This window comes from Micropterus dolomieu, linkage group LG03, assembly GCF_021292245.1.
Source record: "Micropterus dolomieu isolate WLL.071019.BEF.003 ecotype Adirondacks linkage group LG03, ASM2129224v1, whole genome shotgun sequence".
In the NCBI taxonomy this organism is placed as follows: Eukaryota; Metazoa; Chordata; class Actinopteri; order Centrarchiformes; family Centrarchidae; genus Micropterus; species Micropterus dolomieu.
This window is the reverse complement of record NC_060152.1, coordinates 5,302,473-5,330,017: the sequence shown is the minus strand read 5'-3', so window position 1 is coordinate 5,330,017 and position 27,545 is coordinate 5,302,473. Positions and strand designations below refer to the sequence as shown.

The following is a 27,545-nucleotide window of genomic DNA, read 5'->3' as shown; positions in this document are numbered from 1 at the left end:
TCTCTAATTAGATTAGTCGGGTCCCCAATCTGGCAACCCAGGGTTCCAATCTGGCAATCCGGCTACCTTTGCGGCAGCGCAATATCTGGTCTTAAGAGGAGGAAATGACCTAAATGTTGGTCAGTATGGTATTCTGTTACGCTCAATGGTGCGCTGACAAAACGACTTGGGTAATGAAGACGTTAGAGGCAAAGGAGAGAGAAGGAAAAAGAAAAAGAGGATTTACAGCCGAGCTCTATGAAAATTGCTGGGCCAACCGAAAGCTTGTGGTCGGGGCAGCCATTTTGGGAGGAGAGCTGGCAGCTGAGGGAGCCATCGCAGGTCGGGTCAGTTCCAAAACAGCCAATTAGGCGCTCAGGGGCTGTCGCATATCAATAAATATCACCCGAGCATGTCGCTACTTGGAGGCCTACAGTTAATTTGCAATAAAAAATCAAAAGTGGATCTTTCAGTCAGAATGAATGCTGGAGTCACTGAAATATTACCGGCCACTTTCTGTCTCTCTCTTCTGTCCACTCTTGTGCAAGTGTTTCAGCATCTTCAAGTGTCTGAGCAGACGGCTGTAAAATATCACAGTGGCATCGGAAAGGAAGTCGTCAAGCCAACTGATGAAGCCAAACTCTTCCAACAATTTAGGAGCCTGAGAGTCTTACAGGACACTGTATTTCTGTCAGTACGAATGCTTAACTGACTGCCAAAGAGATGATTAAGAAATATAAAGAAAACACAAAGTGAGTCTGTGCGTAAAAAAGGGGGGAAAAGGCAGTTAAAACCAAACAAGGACAGTCAAACGGTACAAAACTTCCCGCAGCGAAACACATGTGCAGACAAGACTAATCCAGCCGTGCACTAAATTCCACAGCCAGCCATCTAGATGGGACGTGACAGTATAAAACAGAGGAGGGCGTCTGGAGATTTCACTGACAGGAAGTGAGTGCTGTGAATGATACGTCCTCATAAATCATTTTTGGGGGGAGAGATGCAGGGAGCTATCAAACCCGGAGACTTTTTCACGCACAACTGATGAGTTGATGCCTCAAAGGGTGCTGCTGAAAATGCTGGTGTGTGTGTGTGTGTGTGTGTGTGCGTGCGTGCGTGTTTCAGAGCTCCCACACCATAACACAAATCAAGATGTTATGGCAGGTCGCGATGACTAACTTGCTGTTGTTGTGTTTGAGGCTTCGTTGCGGAGAAAATATTTACAATCCTTCACCGTGGCCCGGAGGGAGCTGAGGCGCAGGGCTCGGGCCTGGTGAAGGGAGAGAGTCCTGAGTCAGGGAGACATGTTCATGGGAAAAATTAACTGGGGATTTGTCTCTACGGTGTTCTTAGTCTGTGAATGTGTGTGAAAGATGCAGCTGACTTTGAGCCCATTTTCACAGTAACTCACATAGATTTGTTTTGGCATTCACATTCACTCTGAGCTTCCGTTGTCTGCCCCCGTAAAACTGATCTTTTCAAAAACTTCTCCCTCTGAAGACATTTTAAGGTTGTTTTTTTTCAAACACTGATATTTGTCAACCTTCCCAGTCATATACTTTCATGTGGGTGGTGTTCACTGAATTCCCTGAAAAGCTAAAAACCTCACAGTCTTTCCTAAATGGACCAGACACCTCCTGTCACACATTCCTGCATATGTCAACCAAGAACAGTGAACACAGCACAGTCAGGCTCAAATCTCTATCCTATCTATACTATAGTCAAGGAAAACACACTGAAGGCTGATGGCTGTATGAATCATACAATCACAGACACTTATCCCAGCTGGGTCTAATGTTGATTGGTTCTAAACCAGCTGTTACTGTATGCTGTGCAGTGCTTGAAGTGGGCCGGTACGCACCGATACGCAGTGACCCAAACAGGAAGTTAAGCCCTCAGGGCTTTGTTACACGTGGTTGATGTTGTGAAGCGGCCTCCGGGTGGTTAGGTTTAGGCACAAAGGTACCTGGTTAGGTTAAGGAAAAAATCCTGGGTTAGGTTTACACATAGAATCTGCTGGCTCACATAATTTGTTGCAACGCCGCTTCTCACAAGATGCCAGCACTCTTTCCTGCCCTCTCTATTTCAGGTTCTCTGGGCACTATGTGATGCTCACCTGTTTCCAGTCTTACCTGCATCTACTAATCTCTGTCGACGGAGACAGACGAGGGAGAAGCTCGGGGTGCCTTTCATGCAGCCGTGTGCATAAAGTAGCTCGTCAATGTCATTTTTCGTGAAATGACCATGGGACGGGGCATTGAAACAGCCATAGGTGTCATTTACACTGGGGATGCTGGGGAATTAGAATGTCCCCCTTTTTTAAAGCATTTGTTAAAAATGTTCTGAAAAAAACATGCAATGCAATTTAAATATGGAAGAAACAAATGTGCATTGTCCAAGAAAAAGTAACTTAAGCTAAAAAAGCTGCTGATTACTGCATTATATTCCAATACATTTACATTTTGAATTGTCACCTGCCGCCAATTTGTTTCCCTTCACATAAATTCATACATTTCCACCATAAATTTGTGTAGAAAACGTCTCCAGAACGCAGTAATTTCAGTTTTTTTAGAGTTTAATGAGCTAGTTTTTTGGGAGAGGACCCCCACAACCCCCACACATATATTTCACCATCAAATATCTCTTCAAAATAGTGTTAATATCTTCTCATCCTGTTCTTGTGACCCAAGTGTATCGTCACACCCCCCTTCTGAGCCCTTGACTGTCCCCACAACTTGTCCACACAAAGTGACAACTTTGGTTTGGCAATAATGAAACTTTCGGTTTCATTATTGACATGTTAGTACTTAACATTAACAAATTAGAGATTGACCATGTAGAGCATTTTTCTTGCACAATAATTTAATGAAAACAACATGCACACATAGCTGCAAGCGGCAATGATTGGGATCCAAGCTAGTCATGAAATGCGCAACATTTGACATTTTCAGAGGAGAAGAACAGACACAGATGACTTGAGATTGAAGTGATGAAAGAATTTGGAGCTTGAGATAATTGAGGACACGCAAATTTGATTTTTACAGCACTACCTTGAGATCAAGGAGTGTGATATGTACCTGACTACTGGGTGAAATGTTCAACCCACCTGCAACATTTTGTGTTTCCAAGTTTTAAAGTTTAAACTGCACAAACTCTTTTTCGCAGAGAAAAGTAAGAAGAAAGGGTCACGGGATCCAAATAAAATGGAGACCTTCTACTCATTATGATCAGAACATACCCCATTGTCAACAAGTCTAAGTTGTTCGGCCGGGGATTTGAACCTTGGATCTACAGAGCAGGTGACTTACTGACTGGTGAGAGGCTGTTTCCACACACCTTCTCACAGGTTGAGGTAGTGACATCACATGTGCCACACCTGGATATATTTGTCAGTTTAAACTTAAAATGCTTACAACAAGAAAGAAGAAAGATTTGTGGAGATATAGATGTTAATTGAATTAACATTCTGAAAAATATAGAGTGAATGACTTCTGAATTGCAGTGAGGCAAACGTTTGTCACATATCAGTGGAAGTGCTGAAAACAAATTCAGCGCTTTAGGATGTACAGTTGATTTTCGTAGATATTTTGAAGTTTGGAACCAGAAATGTCTAGAAATTTACATTTTTTGTAATAAGCCACGCCCACTTTGAGCAATCATTACCAGATTTTATGCATCCACTGAGTAGTGATCCGAGATCGCACAAACCAAATTTTGTACAAATCCAGGCAGCGAATTACAAAGTATAAACTTAGTAGTGTCCCCTAGTGGAAGATTATCCCGGGACTGCTCAGAGAAGCTCGAGCTTGGTTAAAATAGCTTAGCCAATTTTGATTTACGGGCATTTATGTAAAATTGTACGTAAATACACAAAAGTAAAAATGTAAGAAAAAAAACTGATTGACGTATCAAAATTCTTTTGATAACTTTTGATCAGCGACGTCTGTGGATGATCAAAGTTACAGGTTGGTTGGCGAAATCGTCTGGGACGAGTTCGCAAAAATAGGTGTTTGAGAAAAGTGATAGAAAGTTGCATCATTTTACATTTTTACAGCAGAAGACCATTGGAGCAAAGTTGATTGTTATAGCGCCACAATGAGGTCTATGAGTGCCATTTTTGGCCTGAGTAGTGGTTAGAATTTGCAACCTGACAATTTTGGTGAGTTTTCATGTAGAAGTTTTTGCTGCCCAAACATATTTAGCGGAGAAAAAGAAGAAAAGAAAGAAAAAGAAGGCAGCTTCGCTGCTTGAATCCCTAAAAATACACATGCTAATACACACATGAACAAGTGAATGGAGAGTACTGGCAGCTATTTCTTTCCACTTCAAGCACTGATGCTGTGTCAACGCTCTCTGTTTTTCCGGGTGTCTCTTGGTGTTCCTCCCCTTCCTTGTGTTTCAGTAATCTTGTCTGTTCTGTGTTTGTCTGCCTGAGTCTGTTAGAGTGCGCGTGGCTTCCCTTCCTCTCTCTCTTCGGGCTCCACTGATTTCACACACCTGGTCTCAATTCACCAATCACCCTGTCCAGTCTACTCACTTGCCTCTCATCATCCCACGTACCTGCAGTATATCTACCGTGGCTCAGTCGTTCAACCTAAGTGGTAGTACTCTTGGGATGAGACCTTAGCTTTTGTGAAGATCCTACTTGATTCTGCTTCTATGTGTTTTTGTCTCGTGGTAATTTGTGTTTTCTTGCTCTTACAGTTTGCTTCCTGCCTGCTTGTCAGCCACGCTTACCTCCATTTGTACTCATGGCCAGCTCATCAACAAACCCCGCTTCCATCCCATCATCATTCCAATGTTTACAATAAAGACTTTATTCTTCTTTATTCTTGCAGGTGAACCATGTGATCCCTTGGTACACTTAATGTAGCAGTGCTAGTTCTATATGCTCAACTTATATTTATATTCCTGTTGGTGTACAGATTTAACAAGAAGCAACGTGTTAGTATATGTATATAAATGTATGGGAAAACACAAGTTATTAAAAATATTGGCTGTAAGTCATAGATCAACTCTCCTGCTCACAATCTTCACCAATCTGCTTTTACACTGACATGCAACTTTATTATTCTACTTCGCGTCATGTTAATATTCATGCAAATATTGTGCTTTTTACTCCACTACATTTATGTGTCAGCTTTCGTTACTAGTTAGCTTTCAGTTTATAATTTTTCATACCCTTTGTGCATAGTGAAAACCGTAGATCTCCAAATTTGGTGATTTTATTTTGAATGTTTCTGATAAACTTGGATGACGTGTTCCTTTATGTGTTGAGAAAATAAACTATTCAAGTGTAGTATTTTCACTGAGTGGTATTGCTACTCTTACTTTAGTAAAAGATCTCAACACTTCTTCCCCCACTGCTGATAACGTATCATCCTTTACATAATAAAGTAAATACTTCTACTGGTAAATACTGTAAAACTGTCCACCACTGACTGACTGAGAATAGCTAATCAGACATTTATTAATGTGGAAATGTTGTAGATCATTGCTTTACAAAATGAATGAAGGTCAGAGTGAAACAGGAGTGTGTTCACATGTGTGTCTGTGGTGAAGCCCGTCACTGATATATGGGTGTGAGCTGTAATGGATGGACATCCTGTCTCGCCTGCTGGAGGTGGGCTTGACTGAACGGCGCCGGAGGAGTTGAGGAGCAAAGAAAGCAGCCAGGATGGATGCAGAGAGAAGACGCCGAGCTCTGCTGATATTTCATCGTCTGAATCACGGACAGAGCTGCAACAAGGCTGTCAGCATGATGGAGATCTTATCGAGGAGGGGGGCGGGCGCGCTGGACCAACAGCCAAATCCACAGCTGCTTCCAACTAACTTCTCAAGTCTCTCTCAGTTTCAGCTCAACTCAATTAACTTTATTGGCATCAAAGTAAAGAGACATTTTCCACAATTCAAGATAAGACATCAAGACATCATGTTTTTCTTCTAAATCTCTCTATTGGCGAGTGGTTCAGCAGCTGAAAAGTGCATCCAGCCTTCTTTCTTGGTCTTATCTATTTTTTTGCTCCCTTTCCTGCCTTCCTTCAAAGTTTTCCTTCCTTCTTTGTTTTCCCCATTTTTGTTGTTTTTATATTTTCCCTCCTTCCTTTCCTTTCCTTTATTCACTTCAAAATGAATCCATCATTTCTTCTTTCATTCTTTCTTTCCTTCCACTTTGTCCTATCTTCCATCCGTCTTTCCATTTTTCCGCAAGAATTACTATAGAAACTGAGCTCGCACAAACCACAAATTCCGACAGTAACCAGATACAAATCCCAGCTATTAGTATTTCTCCAGAGATGAGCCCTGAAGGCTCTGTGATAAATCTAAAGTGTGGCATCTAATCCGAACCTTAGCATTTATGTTATGGCAACGTAACCAGCAAGAGTGTCCATGAAGGCTACCATCCCACTGTTTCATGAAAATAATCAAAGTCACACAATTAGTTTACCCTTTTTATTTATTATTATAGAGCAAGGAATTACAATACATGTTTAGTTCAGTGTTAATATATAAAAAGAGAGATAATATTTAAATCCCTACATGCATTTACCAATAGGGGGTTCAGTGAGCCCCCTGAATTTATGCGCAAAACAACTTCATACACCATTTGGTCATGTCACTTCTCCCCTCTTGTTTCTTCACACATTCTACACACTTTTATTACTTTACTGTAAATTTATGTTTTTCACATTGTTTTTTCACCTCATCATAATGTGAACACTTTTACGCTCCATACTGCCCTATATTATGTACCCGCGTTTTGGCATATCCACAGTTATAAGACCATTACAGCCAAAACACAAGAAAACTCACAGACCCACATTCACACCCACAGCATGAGTCATACCCTCCTGTTCTCCACCGATGATGGAGCACCCATTAACCCACAGCACCCTGCCGCCTCCAAACACAAATAATCAGTGCTGATGTGCCATTGTGTCCTCCCACCACCATAATTGTAGAAAATTGTTGGACCTAATTTGGCCCAATTCACTCTATTACTAAACTCCCTCTTACAGCTAATCCACTCTTTTGGCACTGGTAATGTAGACAAGGTTTGGATCTCAGTCCTGCTGAGCGAAGGAGTCCACAAAGATTACAACACCAGGCAGCTCCTTAGCTTCTGGTGTTTGACATTGTATGCGGAGGTTAAAAGTATTTAGGTTCAGATGTATTTAAACAAAACATTGTTTGGTATCTTTTAATTAAAGGTGCAATGTGTGAGGATTTGAGAGATTTAAGAGTTAAAAACATTATCAACAGAAAGTGAAGAAGTAACAGTTCTCTCAAAGACATCTATCTAGTGAAGGGATAACATGCTAACCAGCTAGCCCTGGCCTTACTTATCAAACTGAAACATACAACCATTTTGAGTAGACTTTCTCACTGTCAGACAGAAATGAAATAAAACTTACCAAAAACACCTTGGTTGGCCTTTCTACTGAACTCCAATTTGGTCGAAATTAACTGAATATAAATGAAAAAATAGTTAGTTAGTAAAAATAAAAGAGATCGATGTGGAAATATTTTGGCTCTACATGCTATCATTTCCTCTCTGGCTTAGCCTACCTCCCTCTCGCTCTTCTCCTGCTCTTCTCATGTCGCTCCTGTCCCCACCTGAACCTGCCGTGTCTTTGTTGTCCCCAGAGTCAAAATCCTGGTCAGAACAAACAGGTTCTAACTCCCAAGTTGTCAAATATTGATGCATGTTCAAGACCCGTATGGGGTCAGTTGTTGTTATTTTAACCCAAAACTTAATGTTTTCCTAAACCTAACCAAGTCATTTTGTTCCCTAAACCTAAACTGCGGTGTTTTACGTGTTAACAACTTTTCACAATTGTGACATTTCACAACGTTAACAAGTAGTTTTATTTTGATACACTAACCAGACGTTGCATACTTATTGTTTCTAACTTGACTACGTAGGCCTGAACGTCGAATGACGACACTGAAGGGGTACCCAGGCATTAAAAAGTGACCAAGCATCCATATGTGGCGAGCTGGGAGTGAGAATGTGTTGTCAGAACAGATGTAAATCACCTTGGCAAAGTATTCCCTATTGTCAAACTGGCCTCGGAGGAGGTGTTCTGTCCTGATTCACTAGGTTAGCCATGCAGTTATACTTGTGCATCGGTGTTCCCGTCATTCTGCAATTACACCCCCAAACGCTAGTCAGCAGTAGCGCTACAGCGTCCACTGTGTTGACTTTTGCCGGCCAAGCAGGCTAACTTCTGGTTTAGAGCTCCGCTAACGTGAATGTGGGTAAAACTGTATACATGCGGCTGTTATTGCCTTTTCAAATGTTATTGACCGAATGGATCACATTCTGATAGTATAGAGTCATTTCGCTCGGGTTGTGACGCTCAAATATATTGATCCACCGTGTTACAGCCACCATTTTGGCCGCTAGTAAAAGTTACTACAAAGCACGGGGCACTTTCGGTCAAATCGGAGGCATTGCGAGGTTACCCAGCCGACCAATCACAGTGCTTACGGTCTGCGTCGCCTCAACGTGTAGTTACATTTTTGAGGAGGTGCACGTCAGGCTACGGCGTAGGTGACGGCGTAGGGTAGGGGGCTACGCAGAGGCTACGCCGTCGATTCAACGCAGAAGTATAAATTGCACTTTACTATTTTGTAGTTCTTCTGCCCTCCAGTGGCCAAAAAACAATTAATGCAGCTTTAAGTACAGTTTTTACTTGGATATTAGTACTTTCAGATACTTTCTACTTCTTACTTTTTTAACCTCCTAACCCTGGAAGAATTAAAGTTTCACAAAGACTTTCATCCACATGTAAAACATAACTCTCCTTCAAAATGAATGCTTTTACTGCACATATTACTGTGAATATTTGTTTACTTCAGCTTAAGGAAAACAATGAATGCAAGTAGTGACAGTAGTATTTCATTGTGTTTTTCCTTTGTTCACTTAAAGGTTAAAGGGTTTGAGTATTTCCTCCACCACTGATAGAAGAACATTATGTATTATGGTAAATCCTCCAACCTATTTTTAATCATTCTTTCTTTACTATACTGCTCTTTTGTAAAGAAAACCTATATATTTGACTACTGAATGAGACTCTGCGTTCATCTGCAGTGAGCTGCGGCAGATCTTCCCAACATTGTCACTCAACAGGTTGCTCACCACACCGCTGTGGTTTACCAGAGCACCACCGTAGGCCCCGGGGGCCTGTCTACATTTGCCGAGGCAGCAGCAGGGAGATAAAGCTTCACATTGACTGAGTGACTCCAGCAGGTTGTTTCAGACGTGGCTGTCAGCGATAGATCTCACGTCCTGCCGAGTCTCATTTATAAGGCAAGCCTCAGCTGTGTGTGGACCAGTGACAGCTCAGGAGGGGAGAAATGTGGAATTCATTTGGCCCTCAGAGGCGGTCAGTTCGTGGGGATGGAGGAAATATGTGGGAGTGGGTATGGGGGCCGGAGGAGACAGAATAATAAAAAATATAATAGAGTGAAATCTGCCAATTTCTACAGTTGTATGGTATTTGAACAACACCACGCAAGACTGAATGAAAGTTATTCCCCAACAGCGTTGATCCTTGACATCTTTCCTAAAGCTGGGTTTATCCAGTAACATCTGAAACATTTGTTTTCCACACAATAAATTTCTGTTGCCTTCAAGTGCTGTGGTCACAGTGTCCAAAAGTTCCATCAAATCCCCAAATTTCCCTCCAGCTCCCTTACGGATGTTTTAAACTATAGAGAAAAGTTTGGAATTTTGGCTCTAACAAAATTGAATTGGAAGTGCACATGGAAGCTACATCAAGAATAAAAAGTAAAGAAATAACAACACATGAGTAGTAGTAGTATTACATGCTGTTTTTTGGCATTTTTATATTCCCATTTTGTGTTGCCATTGTTATTTATGCTTTCAGTAAATAAAAAATTATACTTTCTGTTTCATGGTAAATTTACTAATTACACTGAACAAAATTATGAAGGCAACACTTTTGTTTTTGCCCCCATTCATCATGAGCTGCACTCAAATAAGACTTTCTTTATGTACACAAAAGGCCTATTTCTCTCAAATATTGTTCACAAATCTGTCTAAATCTGTGTTAGTGAGCACTTCTACTTTGCCAAGATAATCCATCCACATCACAGGTGTAGCACATCAAGATGCTGATCAGACAGCATGGGGATTGGTGTGCCTTAGGCTGTCCACAATAAAAGGCAACAGAAATTTATTGTGTGGAAAACAAATGTTACAGATGTTACTGGATAAACTCAGCTTTAGAAAAGATGTCAAGTATCAACACTGTTGGGGAATAAGTCAGAAAGTCTTAGATCTTAGTGTTGTTAAGTGTTGGTTTATAATTTTGTTCAGGGTATTTACCCCTGGGGTAGGCAATTTATTCCAACCACAAAATCGAATACTTTGACACAAAAATTAAAAAGATCTGGTATCTGTGGCTGTTATAGGAACTGCAATAAGCATGGTGAAATGACAGACAGGCCTACACGCTTACCTACCTGCCTGCATGTACACTCACATGCACATGACAATGTGTTTTGGGGGAGTGGCTTTGGAGGGAGCATTGAAAGGAGGGTTGGGATTTGCAGTTGAGTAAAAAGTACAATAATTGCCTCAATATATTCACCTCAAATATAGATGTAGTGAAGTAGAAAGTACCTTGAGGTACAGCACTTAAGTAAGAGTACTTACATTCCACTATTAGTAAGACCTGTTATAGTTTGTGTAAATGCCAGCCACGTGACTGCTAACAGAAGAAAGCAGTTTAATTGATCTTTATTAGTTGAAAGAAATGAATCAGAGTTCTAGCTTTCCCATTCTTTCTTTTCCTTCTGCTTTTTACAAGTTGATATTAACCAAATGGGATATGAATGATAGACATAAATATTACATAGTGGGTGCACAAATATTGTTAATTTACACACAACCTAATATGATCTGAAAAATTTATTTTGCATGTAGTTTCTTATTTTTTATTAAGTCACACCAGGATGTTACAGGAAGCACACAAAGGCAGCATAAAACCTTATCTGATCAGTAAAATCACCCATCTACCATAGGCCACTGACGTTCTTCACTTTAGGTGCTTTTCTCCGGGGCATGCTCAGCAACAGGAACTTGTGTCATTAAATTCCTCGTCTTGAATTTTCCCAGGCTGACTTGGTCTGTAAACCTCCTCCTTACCAACAAAATCACAGCTTAACCCCCCAAATTCAGTATAAACTCATTTCTCCACACAGTGACATCACTCCTAACATGTTTACGCTGCAGCTTCTCTGCACTCTGATCTCACAACAATTGTTTCAACATCTGTTGCTGTACCTTTGAAAATAGGGGAAGCTTAATCTGAATTTTTCAGCACCTTCTATGGCAGTCATTATGGCTATATGTGAGACGGCAAACTTGCATTCAACTGTGTGGATTTGGTGGTTAGACTGTTGAGTATTTGTTTTAAATCAATCATGAAATTCAAACGTGATCTCCACTAGATGGCACTATAGTCCACAGATGTCCCTGTCTGATTCCAGGTGCCATTTGTTGAGCACTTTAATCTGAAGTGACCTCAGTTGCTGCAAACATTTATATTACATGTATGTTTATATTGTGAGCATTAGTGGGAATCCATGGAAATTCAACCCTGACAGCATTTGTGCTATGGTTTTAACTACAGCGACACAAACAGACACGGAATCCCACTGAGTTGCATTATCCAGACATTGTGGGTTTGCGATGACTTCATGAGGTCAAATTTCTGAACACCTTCCCTCCTGTATTCATGGCTGCGTTATTGTACTTGGCATCCCACCTCACAGAGCTTCCTGACCCGTCCAGAGTCCTCATATTCTTTGTCTGCTCCCTTGACCCCCTCGCTGTGTTTGTTTTGTAGTCTCCAGGAAGAAGCTTTCTTGTGGTTTCTCTCCGTGTGCCCTTATGTTAGGCGTTGCTGGCATGGATGTGTCGCTTTTATTGTGATCCAGATGTGGGAATCCTTCGGCCAGGATGAACTCGGACACAGCAATCTAAATTTAGGGTTGTCACATTCACTTCAAACCCTCGCAGACACACACAGAACATCTACAGTGGATGTGCTTCAATGGAAAGGCACACGTACCTAGTTGTGAGCACAGGGCCCTAGGCTCTATTACAATACCAAGACCGTAATCAGAGCTGTGGTTGGCTAGTCGGGGTGACGACGTGCTGTCTGAGCCTGGCAGACCTACAGACAGTCAAACTGTGGCATCTGGCTTTGGTCTCCCTCCATGCTGCACCAGCAGTGGCGCTATCTAAACAGGACCTGGTCTGAGGTATCAGCCAAGGCCCGTGGCTCTGGTTAGCATTAAGCTAGCTCAGCTCAGACACAGCAGCTACAACAATCACAACTGAACCATCTGGCAGCACCTACAACCACAGCATTGGGGGTTAATCACAGGCTTAGGATATTAAAAAAAGAGGCTTTTTTCCACTCCTCAATCTTAAAACTATTCCAAAATATTACATGTATATTTCCAAGAAAATCTGACATTGTGGCTGACCAACTCTGTCTTTGAAGGATGACAATCATGTCAGGTCAGACGCGTTTTATGTCTTTATTAGAGACTTGACAGTAGAGAGATGACAGAGATGTGGACATTGCGATTCATGGTCAGCGCCTTAAACCTCTAAGCCACAGTCAGGTTTTTTGTAAAAGCTCTGTTTTACCTGTCAAGTCTATTTTAATCATAGTCCAATATCACAAATCCCAGTTTGCCTCAAGGGGCTTTAAAATCTGTAGAGCACACAGCACCCTCTGTCAGACAGCCCTCGATTCGAATAAGGGAAAACTCCCCTCCAAAAAAACCTTCTAACAGGGAAAGTAATGGTAGAATCCTCTGGAAGAGCAACAGAGGAGGGATCCCTCCCCAGGACAGACACACGTGCAATAGACAGTCGTGTGTACAGAATAGATTCACAACAGACAGTCATATACAATTATGATGACAAATTGTAGATTGTAAAACATAAGAGGGTGGATCCAGGAGGACAATTGGGCAGCTTCAGGTGTCGCTCACTAAGTAGGATCTGAGCCCACACCACCACCTCTCCGCCATAGAGACCTGGAAAGAGGACTGGCCACACAAACACAGAAGAGGACAACAGCATTCACACAGAGAGGAGAGATAAACAAACAGTTAAATCCAAGACGGATCTTTCCTATTCACTTATAAATTCTCTTTTTGTAATTTTCCTGTGTTTTATTGTAAAGGGTTATGAGACACTCAAAATAAACACTCACAAAATAGAATAGACAAAGCCTATTTGAAATTCACCAAAATCTTATGCACTACACTTGCATTCCTCGTGTAGACAAGTCCAATGTGGCCCCCTAGTGGAGAAAGAATATCTAACAGTCACACCGAGAAAGATTGGATAGCTGGGATAACCGCCAGGTGTCACTATACTCAAAGAAATACATAAAGTACACAGTTTCACCAAGCTTTCATCACCACAGCCTGACATCTGATCACTAGTCCAGGTGTGTTAATAGTGCTGGTAATGTCCTTCAGTCCAACCAGACTTGACTTTTCTGTTTTCTAGTGATGATATCAGTGAATTGGCAGGCTTTTCAATAATCAACAGTCTCAACTGTAACCTGAAACCCTTCTTCTCACGAGTTTATGTCCAGGCCACCCCACCTGAATCACTTTAGGCCCGCAAGCCCCAGTTTCTTCCTTTTGCTGCATGATGTCCCTGTCTTAAAAAAGAAAAGGAAACATCCACTTTGGAAGACATCCACTTTATGTGACTTACTCAGACTGCTGAAGCCTCTTATCCATAATTTCAGATTAACAAGCAGGACTACAGGACTTTGTATTTTGTCCATCTCTTAACAGTCAGTATGAACAGGAGGAGTAATTAAAACAAACAAAAACTGTTTCAGTGTTCATTTTGTGTCTGACTATTGCTTTGAACTATCCAGTAACAATATCACTGTAGACGTGGATGGCATCAAGTCTAAACGCACACAGCCAAAGTATCACTGATGTACAAATTAGTAGGAATAGTTTTAGAAAATATTTCCATCCTGTGGCCCCAAATACTTACTAGAGCACCAAATGTGTGTTAATCTGCTGCTGAAAATAATCCCTAACAAATGCACATTTGCTTAAAACTACTGTGTACAGCTGTTTAGGGAAATTGCTGAGCCTTTGTTCTAAATTATATTATATTTGTGCCCCACAATTTAAAGATATTGTGTTCTGTAGAAATGAATAGGCTCAGGGCTGAGCACCATAGACAGGACAGGAAATTCAGAAGATATTAGATAGACAAACTAACTCATTGTTTGCTATGTTTCTTCATGGAAATATAGAATAAAGCCAGCCTTATCCTTTAACATAGCATTCGCAGAGGTACAGTAAAGTGAAAAAACCCACATATCTAACAAATTAAGAGGAAGATCCTGCACTATTAGAGAGTTGCAGTTCTTATCACATCTCACTGTGGGTTACAATCTGCAGAGAAATCCATAAAATATATGCATATGCTGTGAGGAGTTCATTACAGGAATCTGAAGATGGAGCCTGGGGCGGCTCTCTCTCAACAGTTGGAATTCCACTGAGCTGCAGAGGAGTACAGGAAACTGGAGATGCCCTGGAAGTTTGAGAGGCGTACACAAAGCGACGAGGCCTTTGTGCCGATCTTAGGAATGTTCCGGCATCAACACTTTTAAAGACTCTCTGATGTGCAACGCTGTTTTACCCTCCTCTGACAATAACATGATCCTGATGGTTGTATATTTTGTTATGGTTCACCAGAGATGCAACATTACAAGGTAAATTTATTTAACTAATGTAGTTAAGGTCAGTTTTGTAGTAATTTCCTTTCTGGAGAAAAATATTGCACTACATCTTTCTGACAGCTGGAATCACTAGTTGTGTTAAGACTTCAACATGAGATAAATATTGTTGTTGTTGGTGCATTCTGGACGTGACATAAAATGGATTTCATCAAAAAAATAAAGCAAGAAAGGAGCGGCCTAAAGTATATATCTTTAAGTAGGTATCATTTGAAACAGAATGACATTAAGTGTAGAGTCTAGGTGTTTCACAGGTCAGGTAACACGAATGGCTAGAGCACTGTGACAGCTTGGTAACAAGTGTGACTTGGTCAGATTATATATGTTGGGTCTGTATATGTGTAATGAGATTTAGGAGTCCATTTATGAATGTTATCGGTTTAAGAGGTAGATATGAAGCCCGGAGCATAAACTCTGGCCTGCTTGTTTGTGCCTTGTTCGCTCTTCTCTTGTAGCGTCTTCTAATTGGAAGACAGATCAGTCCACTTGGGCTGAATGAGAGCATTTAGCCCTGGTGCTCCAAGTCCCAAAAGTCAACAAAAGATACTCTCCCTATGTGCACTGACCTGGTCTTGTAACATTTCCCCCCACCAACACCTGCACACCATATTTTCTACAGATCCAGTCAATTACACTACTGACTTTAATGCCATCCACATCTCATCTCTTTTTGCAATTTAATTTACATTTTTGTCATCTGATAAATATCTTAAATATAGGATAGAATTAAGACATCTTCCATCCATCCATCCATCCATCCATCGTCAACCGCTTATCCTGCGTACAGAGTCGGGGGGGGCTGGAGCCAATCCCAGCTGACATCGGGCGAAAGGCGGGGTACACCCTGGACAGGTCCAAGTCAGAGATGTCAAATGAAAAAGTGAGAATCTTTTATCATTTTAACTATGAGGAGGTATAAAAGGTTTCCCTGAACCCTCCATATAGTCAAGCCTCTTGTGACCGAGCCTCTCTATGCATTTGACAGTTGGATCTTCATATCTTAACTTGTGGAATAAAAGCATGGCACACATCTTCTTGGAGGACGTCATTGCTTTTTCTCTCCCCATCATCAGTCTGGGGGCGCAGTGCAAAAATGCCGCAAGGTCTGCTGGTATCAGAGCTGGTTCACTGCAGGAAACAGGAGCCTCCTCTGTACAATGCTGCTTCATTAAGGGCTTCACTGATGCATGAGGTCGCAGACAGACAACCAGACTTGCATCTAAACTTCAGGACCTTTACAGCACTTCAGTCACGTTTTGATTAGGAATCGTTTCGGGCCAACACACCTAAATGTTCACAGTCGGGAGACAGCTGAAATTCCCATGAGCAAGACACTGCACATCTGTTGCTGCTGTTGGGGGTCCAATCTGTGACTTCAGGTTTGATGGCAAAAGGTAAATATATTTTGTTGGATTTCTGAATAAAACATAATTTTCTGAAATCCGCACTTGTACAGTAAAATATGAAAAAAAAAACTTTGTTCTCTCCTTTTTTAGTGTTTTCAATAAGCAGTTTTAATGGAGTACAAATATATAAGCGCCCTCTTATTACACATTAGTGTTTAAGTCACTTTATCCAGTGGTAAAAGCAGTCCTTATGACACAATACAGTTTTATCAATAGCACCCCATGACAGTTTTGGGGACTTTCATCCTGCGATCATCAGTGATACAGCAGATCATGCTGCACTTTACTGCTTCTTGTGTATATTTGTTGTTAGAGTACAGAAAGCACATAAAAAAATGACTGTTTATGAATGACGACCAGGTAGAAACAGGATTAAATTGGGGAAATAATTACTATGGTGTCATCATGTTTTTAATTAGACGCAAGCAGGAATATCAGGGACAATCCCAGCATTGCACAAGTGTTACTGTGGTTAACAAATAAATAGCATAAATATATATTTGTCGCTTAGACAGATCACTTCCTTGACAGTTCATGATCAGCTGATGGATTTATCAGTTTATCTTTTGAATTGAAGCTAAAATAACATATCATATTCTGTGGCTGCTGTGCTTTGCTATCGCACCACAAAAAAAAGAAAGCACTAGACTCACTTCACCCTCTCAGGCAGTTTAGTCCACTTGCGTCATCCAGAGTTTGACTTCAGTCTTCACACTATTCTAAAGTAGCCAAGTCGGAATCAAATGGGTTCAGTGTGAAAACTACTATTTGTCCTATCTGTTTACAAACGCCCAGTTTTTGTTGTAATACATATTGTAATTCAAATTCCCACAGTAATAACTTCACGTAGTGATCCGGTCTGTTGATCCAGGTTGGAAATAATCATTTGTTATGCGAATGTACTGTACATGCATTTGGGGCCATGTCTCGCTTCTCAAAGTACTTGTGATACTTCCGGTGAACAACTTAGACCGAACCTAGATGGCTGGCTCAAACTTAAAGCAGTTATGGTGTCAGCACAGCACAATTCACATAAGTTATGATCCTCCATGTTTCTTTTGTGCTTTATTGAAGAGGACAAACATACTGGAAGGAATTTTTGTGAACATAAGTTGCAAAAAGTTTCAAAAACTGAATGCTTTAATTTGTCTACCTTCTTTAGATTTTAAATCAGTATCTCTTGGTTCCAGTAGGGGACTAACATTTTCTCAACAATGGTCTCATTTGTTTACAGCCATTTTAAAGCCCCTATGTGTTTTTATATGATTGTACGTGTTGATGTGCATCATTGTGTCCATAGTAATATCACTAGGAGTCTCCAAAGCAAGAATGTTTAAAATCCAAAACATAGGGGCTTTAATTTCTGAAAAATCCAGCTGTACTAATTTGATGAAAAAAACTTACAAAAAAAAACAAACAATAAAAAAGTAAACCTACAGCAGCTTTATAATGTGTTCAGTCAATATGTAAATATTAATGATAAATGTTAACTATTTTTCTGTTTTAATATCTCAAACAACCAACTAATTCACTCTCTTTCATTTGGCACTGGTGCAACCCAACAAAATACTGGCCACTTTACCAACCACATATATTGTTAGAATAGACCACAACATCCGATTTGTGGTTGATTATAGTAAAGACTAGCTTTCATTGCCACAATCTGATTTTTTGCAGAAAGCTAAACAAAAGGAGCGAAGGGAAGTGTAGGATTCTGGGGTTGAGCCTGATGCAGTCTTGGTGCTAAAATTCAGAATATCTCTGCATTTGCTGCTTCAATTCTTTTTTGGAAGTTAATCTCTTGAAAGTCCCCAAAGTTTTCGCTGGGCAGCACTTAATCCTGGGAGTATCCCTTTAACCTTGCTTTAACTGATGAGATGGATTTAGAGCAGAATAAACACTGCCTCATCCCTGCAGCGTTCGTGAGTCTGGTAGAGGAGGTTCTCGGTTGGTGCTGCTTCCCTTTACGCCTGCAGAAGCTGTCCCACCAGGGCGGGACTCCTCTCCTGGATCAAAGCTGACATGATCTCAGCGACCTTCAGCGCTGACCTCTCCCAACGCTCGGTGTCCTGAGAGAGAGAGAGAGAGAGAGAGGGGAGAAGGAGGAGGAGGAGAGACAGGGAGGTAATTTGTTAAAGAACATAAAATTACAGACAGACACGCTAGCAACATGCCACCTCGCTCATTACATGAGCTCAGTAGCAAGATCCTACAATAACAATCTAAGACATCTCCACGCAGATTCACATTTGTTCATGTTTATCTCTTCTCTCAATAGTCATGACTTCGTTTGAGTCATCCAAATATTTGTAGACCAGCTTTTAAGTTTATTGGGCTGCCAGCAGCATCCAGTTACTTTTAGCAGCCGGTTCAAACAAGCAGGAAACAAAGTTAAACCAGTCCCATGTTGTTCCACTTGCAGTAATGGCAACAGTATGAAACGGTCCTGTTAGGAAGGATTTATAACATCGATGGTTTGGCAAATGGTAAAAGTCGGCAAAGTTCCTAATTTAGCATCAGCTGCCATTTTCTTTAAAAATGACGACACTCATAAAAATACCCCAAATTCTCAACTTCCCACAAGGATGCTCCTGATGAGAGAATAATCGCGCACAACGTTCCTCTTCTAGTCAGCTGTAATGAGCTGCAATCGGAACTTACCACATTTAATTTGATTGTAAGAATCACAAAATCTGTCGAGGATTTTCGTGACTCCCGTGTTATTTTATGGCTCAATAAGCAGACGGAAGCAATTTTCTAAAGGAGGAGGGTGAAAAGTGCTGATGATTTAAGGCACTTTAACTTTCTTTTTTCTCCCAAATTTGTGTTAATGTCAAGTCGTCTGAAGCTTGTGAACCAATAAGGCCTACTTTAAGATTTATGGTGCATGACATTGGACAGATCTACACTTAACCACACATAAGACAAAAGGACATCATACATTTTCACATTCACACTGTTTTTAAACCTCACTGTTGTGGTAGTTTTGCTTTTGTGATTCCTCTCGTGTATCTCTTTCTTCTTTTTTTTCCCTCTGCAGACTGCCTGCACAATGCACTTTTAATGGTTTTCACTCCCCTGACTCCATTCCTTAGGCTACAGCGACTCCCTTCTTTGATTTAGTTTCTTGATGAGGCCTAAGAATGACCTGTTTTCCATCTTTCAAAGGAGCTGCAGTTCAAGGAGCTTTACTTTGTTTTAACCACAGGCTTGTTCCTCAAATAGATTTATGCTCCATGCTCTACCTGGACTTTTTCATAAATGGATTGCAAACTTTAATAGGGCTTTTGGACAACGCTTTTGATGTAGCAGCATGCATGAGGGAGAAAATATGAAAAAGATTTTCATTTGCATGAAACTTTTAAAGTATATACCACTGAGAACACAAAAAGGGATGTATACCAAAAAGGGAAGAAAAAAAGAAAGGCCTGGGACAGATTTTGGTTTCTACAATGACCAAAGAGTTTAACATTCTATGCTCTGCATTCAAATAACTAAAACATTACACTTCTATGTTAAGTTTAAGGATAAGCCTGTTTTTATCTTTGATCTTATTTTCACAGTTTTGGTCACAACATTTTTACAATTTTATGCTCAGCCTAGTACTCCCCTATAGTTACTGTTAATACAACAAGCTTTTGCTTCACTACACATATGATGTACAATGATAACGATGGCAGATTTACCATCTAAATCCATAGTAATTTATGACACAACGGGTCTTTGATTTCAGACAGAGGTAGACAAAAGCAGACTAGCTGAAGAGTGTTTATTTTGCCTGCTGAAATTATATTAGCAATTGTAGATAGCTAGCTAATTAAACTATGTTAACTCCATGAGTTTAAATGTTTCCGGCTGAGTCTTAAATAAGCATTTGACAGTTACGTACATGATGTCATGCTAAGAAACTGAGGTTAAAGCTACACGTCCCAGGTAAAAATGTAAGATCTCTTTAACATAACCTTTTTTGTCTGGTTACTATCGCTAACATGTATATTTTTTTCTTTATTTAACCCCCCCTCACAAGTGACATGTGTTTCTGAGTAATGAGTTCTCTATACATAATCTGCTTCTATCTGATATTTTACATTAGATTACTATTAGATGCTATATACTATTCATTTAAATCAATCATGTACATTTTTCATAATAGTGCATGTGAATGAAAATAACAAAAGCACCAGCCAGCCACCGTCACTCCAACAGTGTGTTTGACGATCTGTCTGCTTGTGTGCCTGGATTTCTTTTGAGCGATGTCGCCATGCTCTCAGATCTCAGCAGTAGACCTTTTTTTTCTCCACAGCAGTCACTTTGACATGTCATAGCAGGAAAATCACAGGTGACATTAACGATGGCTCTGATCCATTTGGGTGTTCCAATAAGCCATGGCAGGAAGCCAGGATGTACAACACTAGGGGACTGGAACGGCACCAACTTATTGGAATTCAGCCTTTATTAATGTTATTTAGTTCCGCTATGAGATGTCAAAACGTATGCAGTGTTATTACTTTGGCGAGAACAACGTTATCAAAACAGACTAAACTTACGACAACTTGATCCAAGTTGTAATGAACTGTAATTATCATTTAAACCGGGATTGGATCTGACATATTATTTTACCAGAACAACACAGACCAATCGGACACTTACTCTTCTGGGTCTATAACCAATTTTATCAGCCAGCTCTCAAAAGGCAGGTTTACTTAAGAGTGAAACAAAATCATTTAAGAAGGCTTTTCACAAAGCTTTTAATGTGTGTTTTAAGTGGATGTTAAAATCCACAGAGAGGAGCACATAAATATATAATAAAATAATATCCAACTCAGATGACAAAACAACGATGATTTGTGATTTGGAACATTCTTCTTGACTTATCTTAAGATCTAGCTTCCAAATTGATTTGCATTACAACTATGTGTCAGCGGTTCAGAACATTTGGAGCTGAGCGTATGATCAACAGGAGAAAAATAAGCTTTCTCTCGCTCTGTCGTTTCTTGATCTTATTGCCTAACTTCACCGGCCAGCTCCTAACGGCACAGTTTGTGCGGGGATTGGATGGGAATGTGACGAGGTGTGAGAGCGATGAGCGTGGAATCGGGCCTGACCGTGGTTAATCGGAGTGAGAGACCCCGGATCCAGAATTCCCGGAGCACTCCTCCCTAATCAGAACCAGTGGAGGGGGAGTCAGATGACATGAATTTTCCACACCAACCTACTGAAGGGGGAAACTGAGGCACTGGAGTACAGATCAGCGACTCCAGCCTCTCAGTGATTAAAGAATCACAGGGGGATGAAAACTCAAAATCAAAATATGATCGCTTTGAATGGGCTCCAGAAGCATTCTGTGTCAGCATCTACAATCTTTTCTTAATATGCTTTTAGATTTACAACTGGCTAGACCTTTGGAGAATCAAAGGAAATGGAGTGAAGGAAAAACAGCGAGGCTTTCCTGTTTGTCTTTACGATGTGCCCAAGTCATTGTTCTGTGGCTTAATCACAAGTACGAGGCGATGAGGAGATGGGCCAGTACATCTGTAAGCAGTCAACAATTGCAGCTGATACCACAACATCGTCCACATATCGCCCAGAATATGCATAGGTTCATCAGTGATCACTCAGAAGCTCCAAAATCAAAGCAGTCTAGTAAAATCTGATTGCATCTTATCATTGTTTATACCAAAAGCAATCAGATCAAAGCATTCCTTCGATTGTTATCTAAAAGAAATTACATCTTCACACGGAACGTATTTGAGAAGTTACATGTGTCTGATGGAGCTAAAAGGCCATGGGGATGATAAATGTGATGAGCACCATCATTGGCCAATTACCACCCAAGTGCACTGATGAGGATCCTGAGAAAGTCATGAGAACGCCGGGTGTCTCGGGCATATCGAAGACAGCTACAGCCATCAAACCACAGCTAATGACTCTATTAGAGACGTCTGTTTTCTTACACGCACAACAAAAAACACTTTGCACACAAGAAAATAAGACAAAGCAAAAGGCAAGTCAAGATCACCGGGGAGGATCAAAGATTTAAGCCTGTCTAAACCCAAGCGCTGAATTATTTCCACTCCAGATATGCAGCCTTTGAAATATGAATCATGCTTCATAAAACAGCATTATTAAATCAAGTAGTTGCTTGCACAGTGGAACACAAATATGACTTGAGCTCTTCATTGACTCGTGGCACAGCTTTAAGTAGTCACAACTGCCACTCAGGCTTTAAATGTGGTTGAGAAAAAAGCACGACAAAAGGGTAGAGTTACTTAACAGCTTTAGAGACATTTGCATATTTAACTGCTTTCAGGCTGAAATCTATATGACTTGAGCGTGAGGAACATGTGACCTGATTAATTGCCGCTCAGGGAAGAGCCGCAGTTCACTTCACAGTAAGTGGATGGTCTTGACAGACCAGAGCTGGTACCTCTCCTGACCCGGGCTTTGCTGCCGTTGGCGGGGGTGGCGCTCTTTTCAGCTCGTGTCTCCTCTTTCCACTGAGGACCATCCAGGATGACTAAAGCAGCTTGCTAATGAGCAGCTCACTGGCTCATTGTTACGGGCACGCAAACATCCATGAGAGGGAACACATTAGCATTAAGACAGCGAGAGCGCATACGAAAGACAGAACAGATGCACAGACACGTGTTCATACTTGCACATGTGCACCCCCACACACACAAACACAAAGAGGTGGAATGTGATCCTGGAGGGATTTGCATGTCTCCAGATCTTCATCATTACCAAAACCTGTGTCCTCCAGCATTGACTAAAATGGTTTTCCACTGTCTCCGTCCCAGTGTCTCTTCCAGTAGAATATGGTAAGCAAGGGCTTGAGGCTGAATATTTCTCACTGTGGCAGTGTTGAGACAGACAGAACTACAGATATTTGGACAGACACAAGATCAAACCTAAAGTCGAAGGCGTTACTGAGCCTTTGAGATGAAAACCACACGTGGATTAGTCTGATTGATAGAGCTATTTGACCTAATAGGCGCTTCTCACCTGTTTACAGTGTGGAATTAATCTTCATATGTTCCAAAGACAGAAATTTCATCACGAGCCAAAGTCTAAGTGCAGTCAGCAGGAGAATATTTTATTTTATTTTAGTTTAAAAGTGCTCGGTTTTACGAGATTCACTTTACTATTATTAGACGTGAGGGAACCTCACTTTCCACTTCATAATGATTAACTGCCACAAATCCTCACTTAAAGGATTTCCAAGCCAAATGTATCATCATTTATTCACATTAGTGGAAGGACTATCAGCAGTAATGTATGCCATATTAAATGGGAAAGCGACACATTTACATTTTGAAACGTAACACTTTTTTCCACTGACAGCAGCGTCTCTGTTGCATCGATTACTGACGTATCCAATCCCTCAGTGGCCTAGATGGCATTTATATAGTTTCTCTTGACAGATTTCACATTTAAAAATTCAGACTGTTAGCAAACAATATGGTGTCAAGGAAAAAATACCACTGGATAGGAGTCATACATGGAGAGAGTTCTGGGGACTTTAGAGCTGTTCAATTTTTTATTTGTACTTCATGCACCAAGAACTTAGGTTCCAGTCCAAGAGGCAAGTAATACTACGAAATTAAGTGAGAGCATTGTTTTAATATATAAACAATGCTATATATATATAATCATTTGAAAGGGCAATAACTAAAAGCAAAATGTTCTCAATCACTCCCATGTGTATGAATGCACAAACACATGCAACAGCCTTGTAATTCCAAACTGCGACCACAAATTTATGGATGGAACTTCAATCATTAGCTTCTATTTTTGCCCACTGTTTAAAGGGAGGATTTTGACAAGCCATGAAGCGACAGGTCTTTGAAACACAGAGCAAAGGGGGAAAGGGGGGGGTGGAGCATCACTGGACCACACAATAAGCAATCCTCAAACTCTCTCTTCTCTTAAATGCCACAGTTGCAATCAACCTTTCCATCTCAGAGGAGTGCACAGCAGCACTTCTGCCACACAAGAAGAGCCTGTTTTGAAGCTTAAAGGTTTCAGGCAATTATGACCTTTAACAGTGACAATTTGTATGCCTCTGTCATTCTCCCGAGATCCCCAGCCCTGAGTACTGCTGCTGCTGCTGCTGAGGGCTTCCACTTCTGTTCCCTTCATTAAATGCCAAGAGCACTGGGTCCTAATTGAAAAACAGTTTATGGAAAAGCTTGGCACAGAGCCCAAGCCAAGAGAACTGGAAAGAGTTGTTAGAGTCACACCAGCTACTATAACCACAGTGGCCAAAAACATTTAGAAAGTTTTTATGGCCTCTTTTCTTACGTTCCTAACGTTTTACTGTCACTGTATTTTTGCCTGTGACATGAGGGTGCTACAGTACTAATAGTAGGAGCATCCACTTGAGGGCAGTATCATTGCTAGAATTAAGGCCAGACAGCAATCTCCACTCTGGGAATCTTAAAAGCTAAAACCACCACCTAACATGAACTTCACTGAGCATTACTCTGACTCCTACTCTTTAATAGATGAGGTCATTTCTCAGAAAATTCTCCCCAAATGACCTGTGTGTTGTATCCCAGTGATACAATCCTGATAAAAACATGCAGTGCTTTGGTCTGAGAGAGGATAGTGTTTCAGGGCTTCTGACAGCTCGTCCCCGAGTGGGTATTATGGTCCTGCTGCCCTTACTCCCCTCAGTGTATCATTGAAGACAGGCAGTAGCTTGGGGCTAAACTGCGAAGAGAGAAGGGGGAAACAGGTCCAATTACTGGCCAGTCCAAAAGTCTGATTATAGCCCCAAATTTTTTGCACAACTATAGTCGTGTATAGAGACTCATTTGATTTGATGAAGAATGGCAGAAAACGACTCAAATCCTCTAGTAAATGTAGAAATACCACAGGGGGAAAATACACCATCACAAGTATAAGCCCTGCATTTAAATCTGTAACATCCAATGTCTCCCTTTTGTTTCCACTAAAGCAGCATTAAGGTTGGAAAAATCAGGGTCTGGTGTCCCACTGTCTGACAGTATCATATAGATTCTTGACCAGCTCCTTTCCAGCTTTTCATTGAAGGTATACGAGGAAAATATTCAAACCAAAGACAACGTGGTTTTTATGGTTGGAAATACACTAGATGTCCTGTGCTTCACTTTTACACATTGTCCTGAAAATTCAGTCTGGCATCTTTGGAAACGTTGGATTCTCCTCTAAAATGTTAAATGAAGATCCATGGGTTCGAAAATATTTGGCTGCACAGCCTGAGTTTGTAATGACTGAGTCACAGGAAGGTCAATGTGATTAACAGTAGAAGCAAACAAGCATTAACAGCAAGTAAAAGTACTTTTTGTGAAGAAGAGTTTTAAAGCTGTCATAGTAGATGGAAAACTTTTCATTTCTAGTGTAGGGGGATTTTAATGGTTTCAGATCAATTCAATCCCTCAAAATTGTACTTTAAATAGAATTTCTTTAAAATATTAAAATTCTCATTGTGAAGGAGTGTTAAAGTTTAGTTTTGCTACTTGGTGAAATCTTTATATATTTCTAGTTTTGGAGACTTTGGAGAGATATGAATTATTCCTCAAACTGTACACACTTTAAGTACTTAGTTACTTTTTTTTAGAACTTATTAAAAACACTCCTTATGAAGAACTGTGGCAGAAATTTTATTTTTCTATAAGGTGAAAACCTTTATTTCTAGTCTTGGAAAGTTCAAAGTTGTACTTACGTACAGTACTTCAGTAAACCTAGTTGTCTATTTTCCACCTTATATTAAGCCAAATAGTAACTGGAGAATCATATAAGAGACAGGATCAATGATTTGCTGTGATGGAATGAATCAAAGATGACCAAGAACCCCGCCAAACTTTACTCAGGCACTTGAAGAAAGAAAACCTCCACACACATAGATCCAACAGTTTTTAATATTTACTGCTGAGCTTTGGATCTAAACAACTTTCGGAGTATACATCATGCTTACAGCGAAAGTTCAGCCATAAATATGAAAAATTGCTTGGATCCGAGCTCCAAGACTGAGAGCTGAAGTTGATAGAAATGACAGCGGCATAAGCATCATTTTGTACTTCTTACAGATGAAGAATCTCCAGGGAAAGTGTTTTATAAAATTTTACTGAGGTATTTAGTGTCGTTGCCTGAGTGTCTGCATTTTAGATGCCCGTGTCGTTCCCACTCTGCCTCACTTCATCTGAAAAGGAATGTAATGTAGGAAAATTAATGTGTCTGTATCCCACCCTACTTTTGTGCGGCTGTGAGTTTCCAGGCTTAGAAAAAGCAAACTTTTGTATTGATAACTGCTTTTCAGACCCCATTGAGAGAACAATTGCTGCCACACAACCCTTTCACGGTACACCTGTAAAGCTCTTTCAACACATTTTTCCAAAATATCCTGTCTAGGGGCGTCCACTGGGCAAGAGTAAAGCTAACAATTTGTTAGTCACGTCTAATGTACGAATTCTCCTTCTGTGTACCCTCTTCAGAGAAGGCAAACCCAGCTAAGAATGGGACATCGAGGGGGGCGGTATTTCCACGGATCCCCTCAGTGAGAACTTTTTCAACAAGCTCTTGTGAGAGATGACTTTGTTTGAATTTAACTCACCGAGAGACATACCTCAAAACAGTAAGCGGAACAATGGATCTTTAGTTGGGGAGGTATGAAAGCATGAAGGCATGTGTGGGATTTATGAACTGGGACATGCCAAATCCTACATTCGGTGAGAGAGCCCCAAAAGCACACACACCCTGCAAGGATGCCTCATTGACTTATCACACTGTATCACTTACACCAAACCAGGGAAGCCAAATAAAGTCTATATCCCAGGCCATCTGAGGTCAGATGCAGGTGCAGGAATATTTCACAAAACAAGACATTTTTTACAACCTGGGTTTTCAGCAGCACACATCCTGGCTAAGACTTACTGCCCCAACTTCCATCCTTAATACAAGCATGAGATTGTAATCACAGTAGGCCGTAAGCCAAACATACAAACATAGGTGCAACACTGTGTTATTGTACTGCTGTCAAAATATCGGTGTACCACAGACTAAACATCAAGGGGATACAGCCGGCCGTGTGGCTTGACAGATATAGTGTGAGAACAAGAAGGGACCTCTACCAGACACATGACACTTCATGATAAAACTCCAGGACTGTGAGATTCATTTGAGGACATTAAATACAAGACCAGATTTAAGTTCTTGAAATCTGGTTATTAATAACTTTATAAACTTCGAATATGGGTTTCCATCAGAGCAGGAAATTCGATTTTAGCGTTGGGGCCCAAATCCCCAGCCGTTTTTACATTTTACCAGCTGAATCTGAACTGAATCT

At 40.7% G+C, this 27,545-nt stretch overlaps 1 protein-coding gene across 2 annotated transcripts in view; it reads right to left on the bottom strand.

The window, feature by feature from the left end:
* Positions 1-16,298: 16,298 nt before the first annotated feature.
* crppa (CDP-L-ribitol pyrophosphorylase A) overlaps positions 16,299-27,545 on the bottom strand; it is a 61,328-nt gene continuing 50,081 nt past the window's right edge. For both annotated transcript variants that reach the window (XM_046044245.1, XM_046044246.1), the window contains one exon: positions 16,299-18,285. In XM_046044245.1, the coding sequence (XP_045900201.1) occupies positions 18,255-18,285 (31 nt within the window). In that variant the 3' untranslated portion in view covers positions 16,299-18,254. The remainder of the gene's footprint in view (positions 18,286-27,545) is intronic.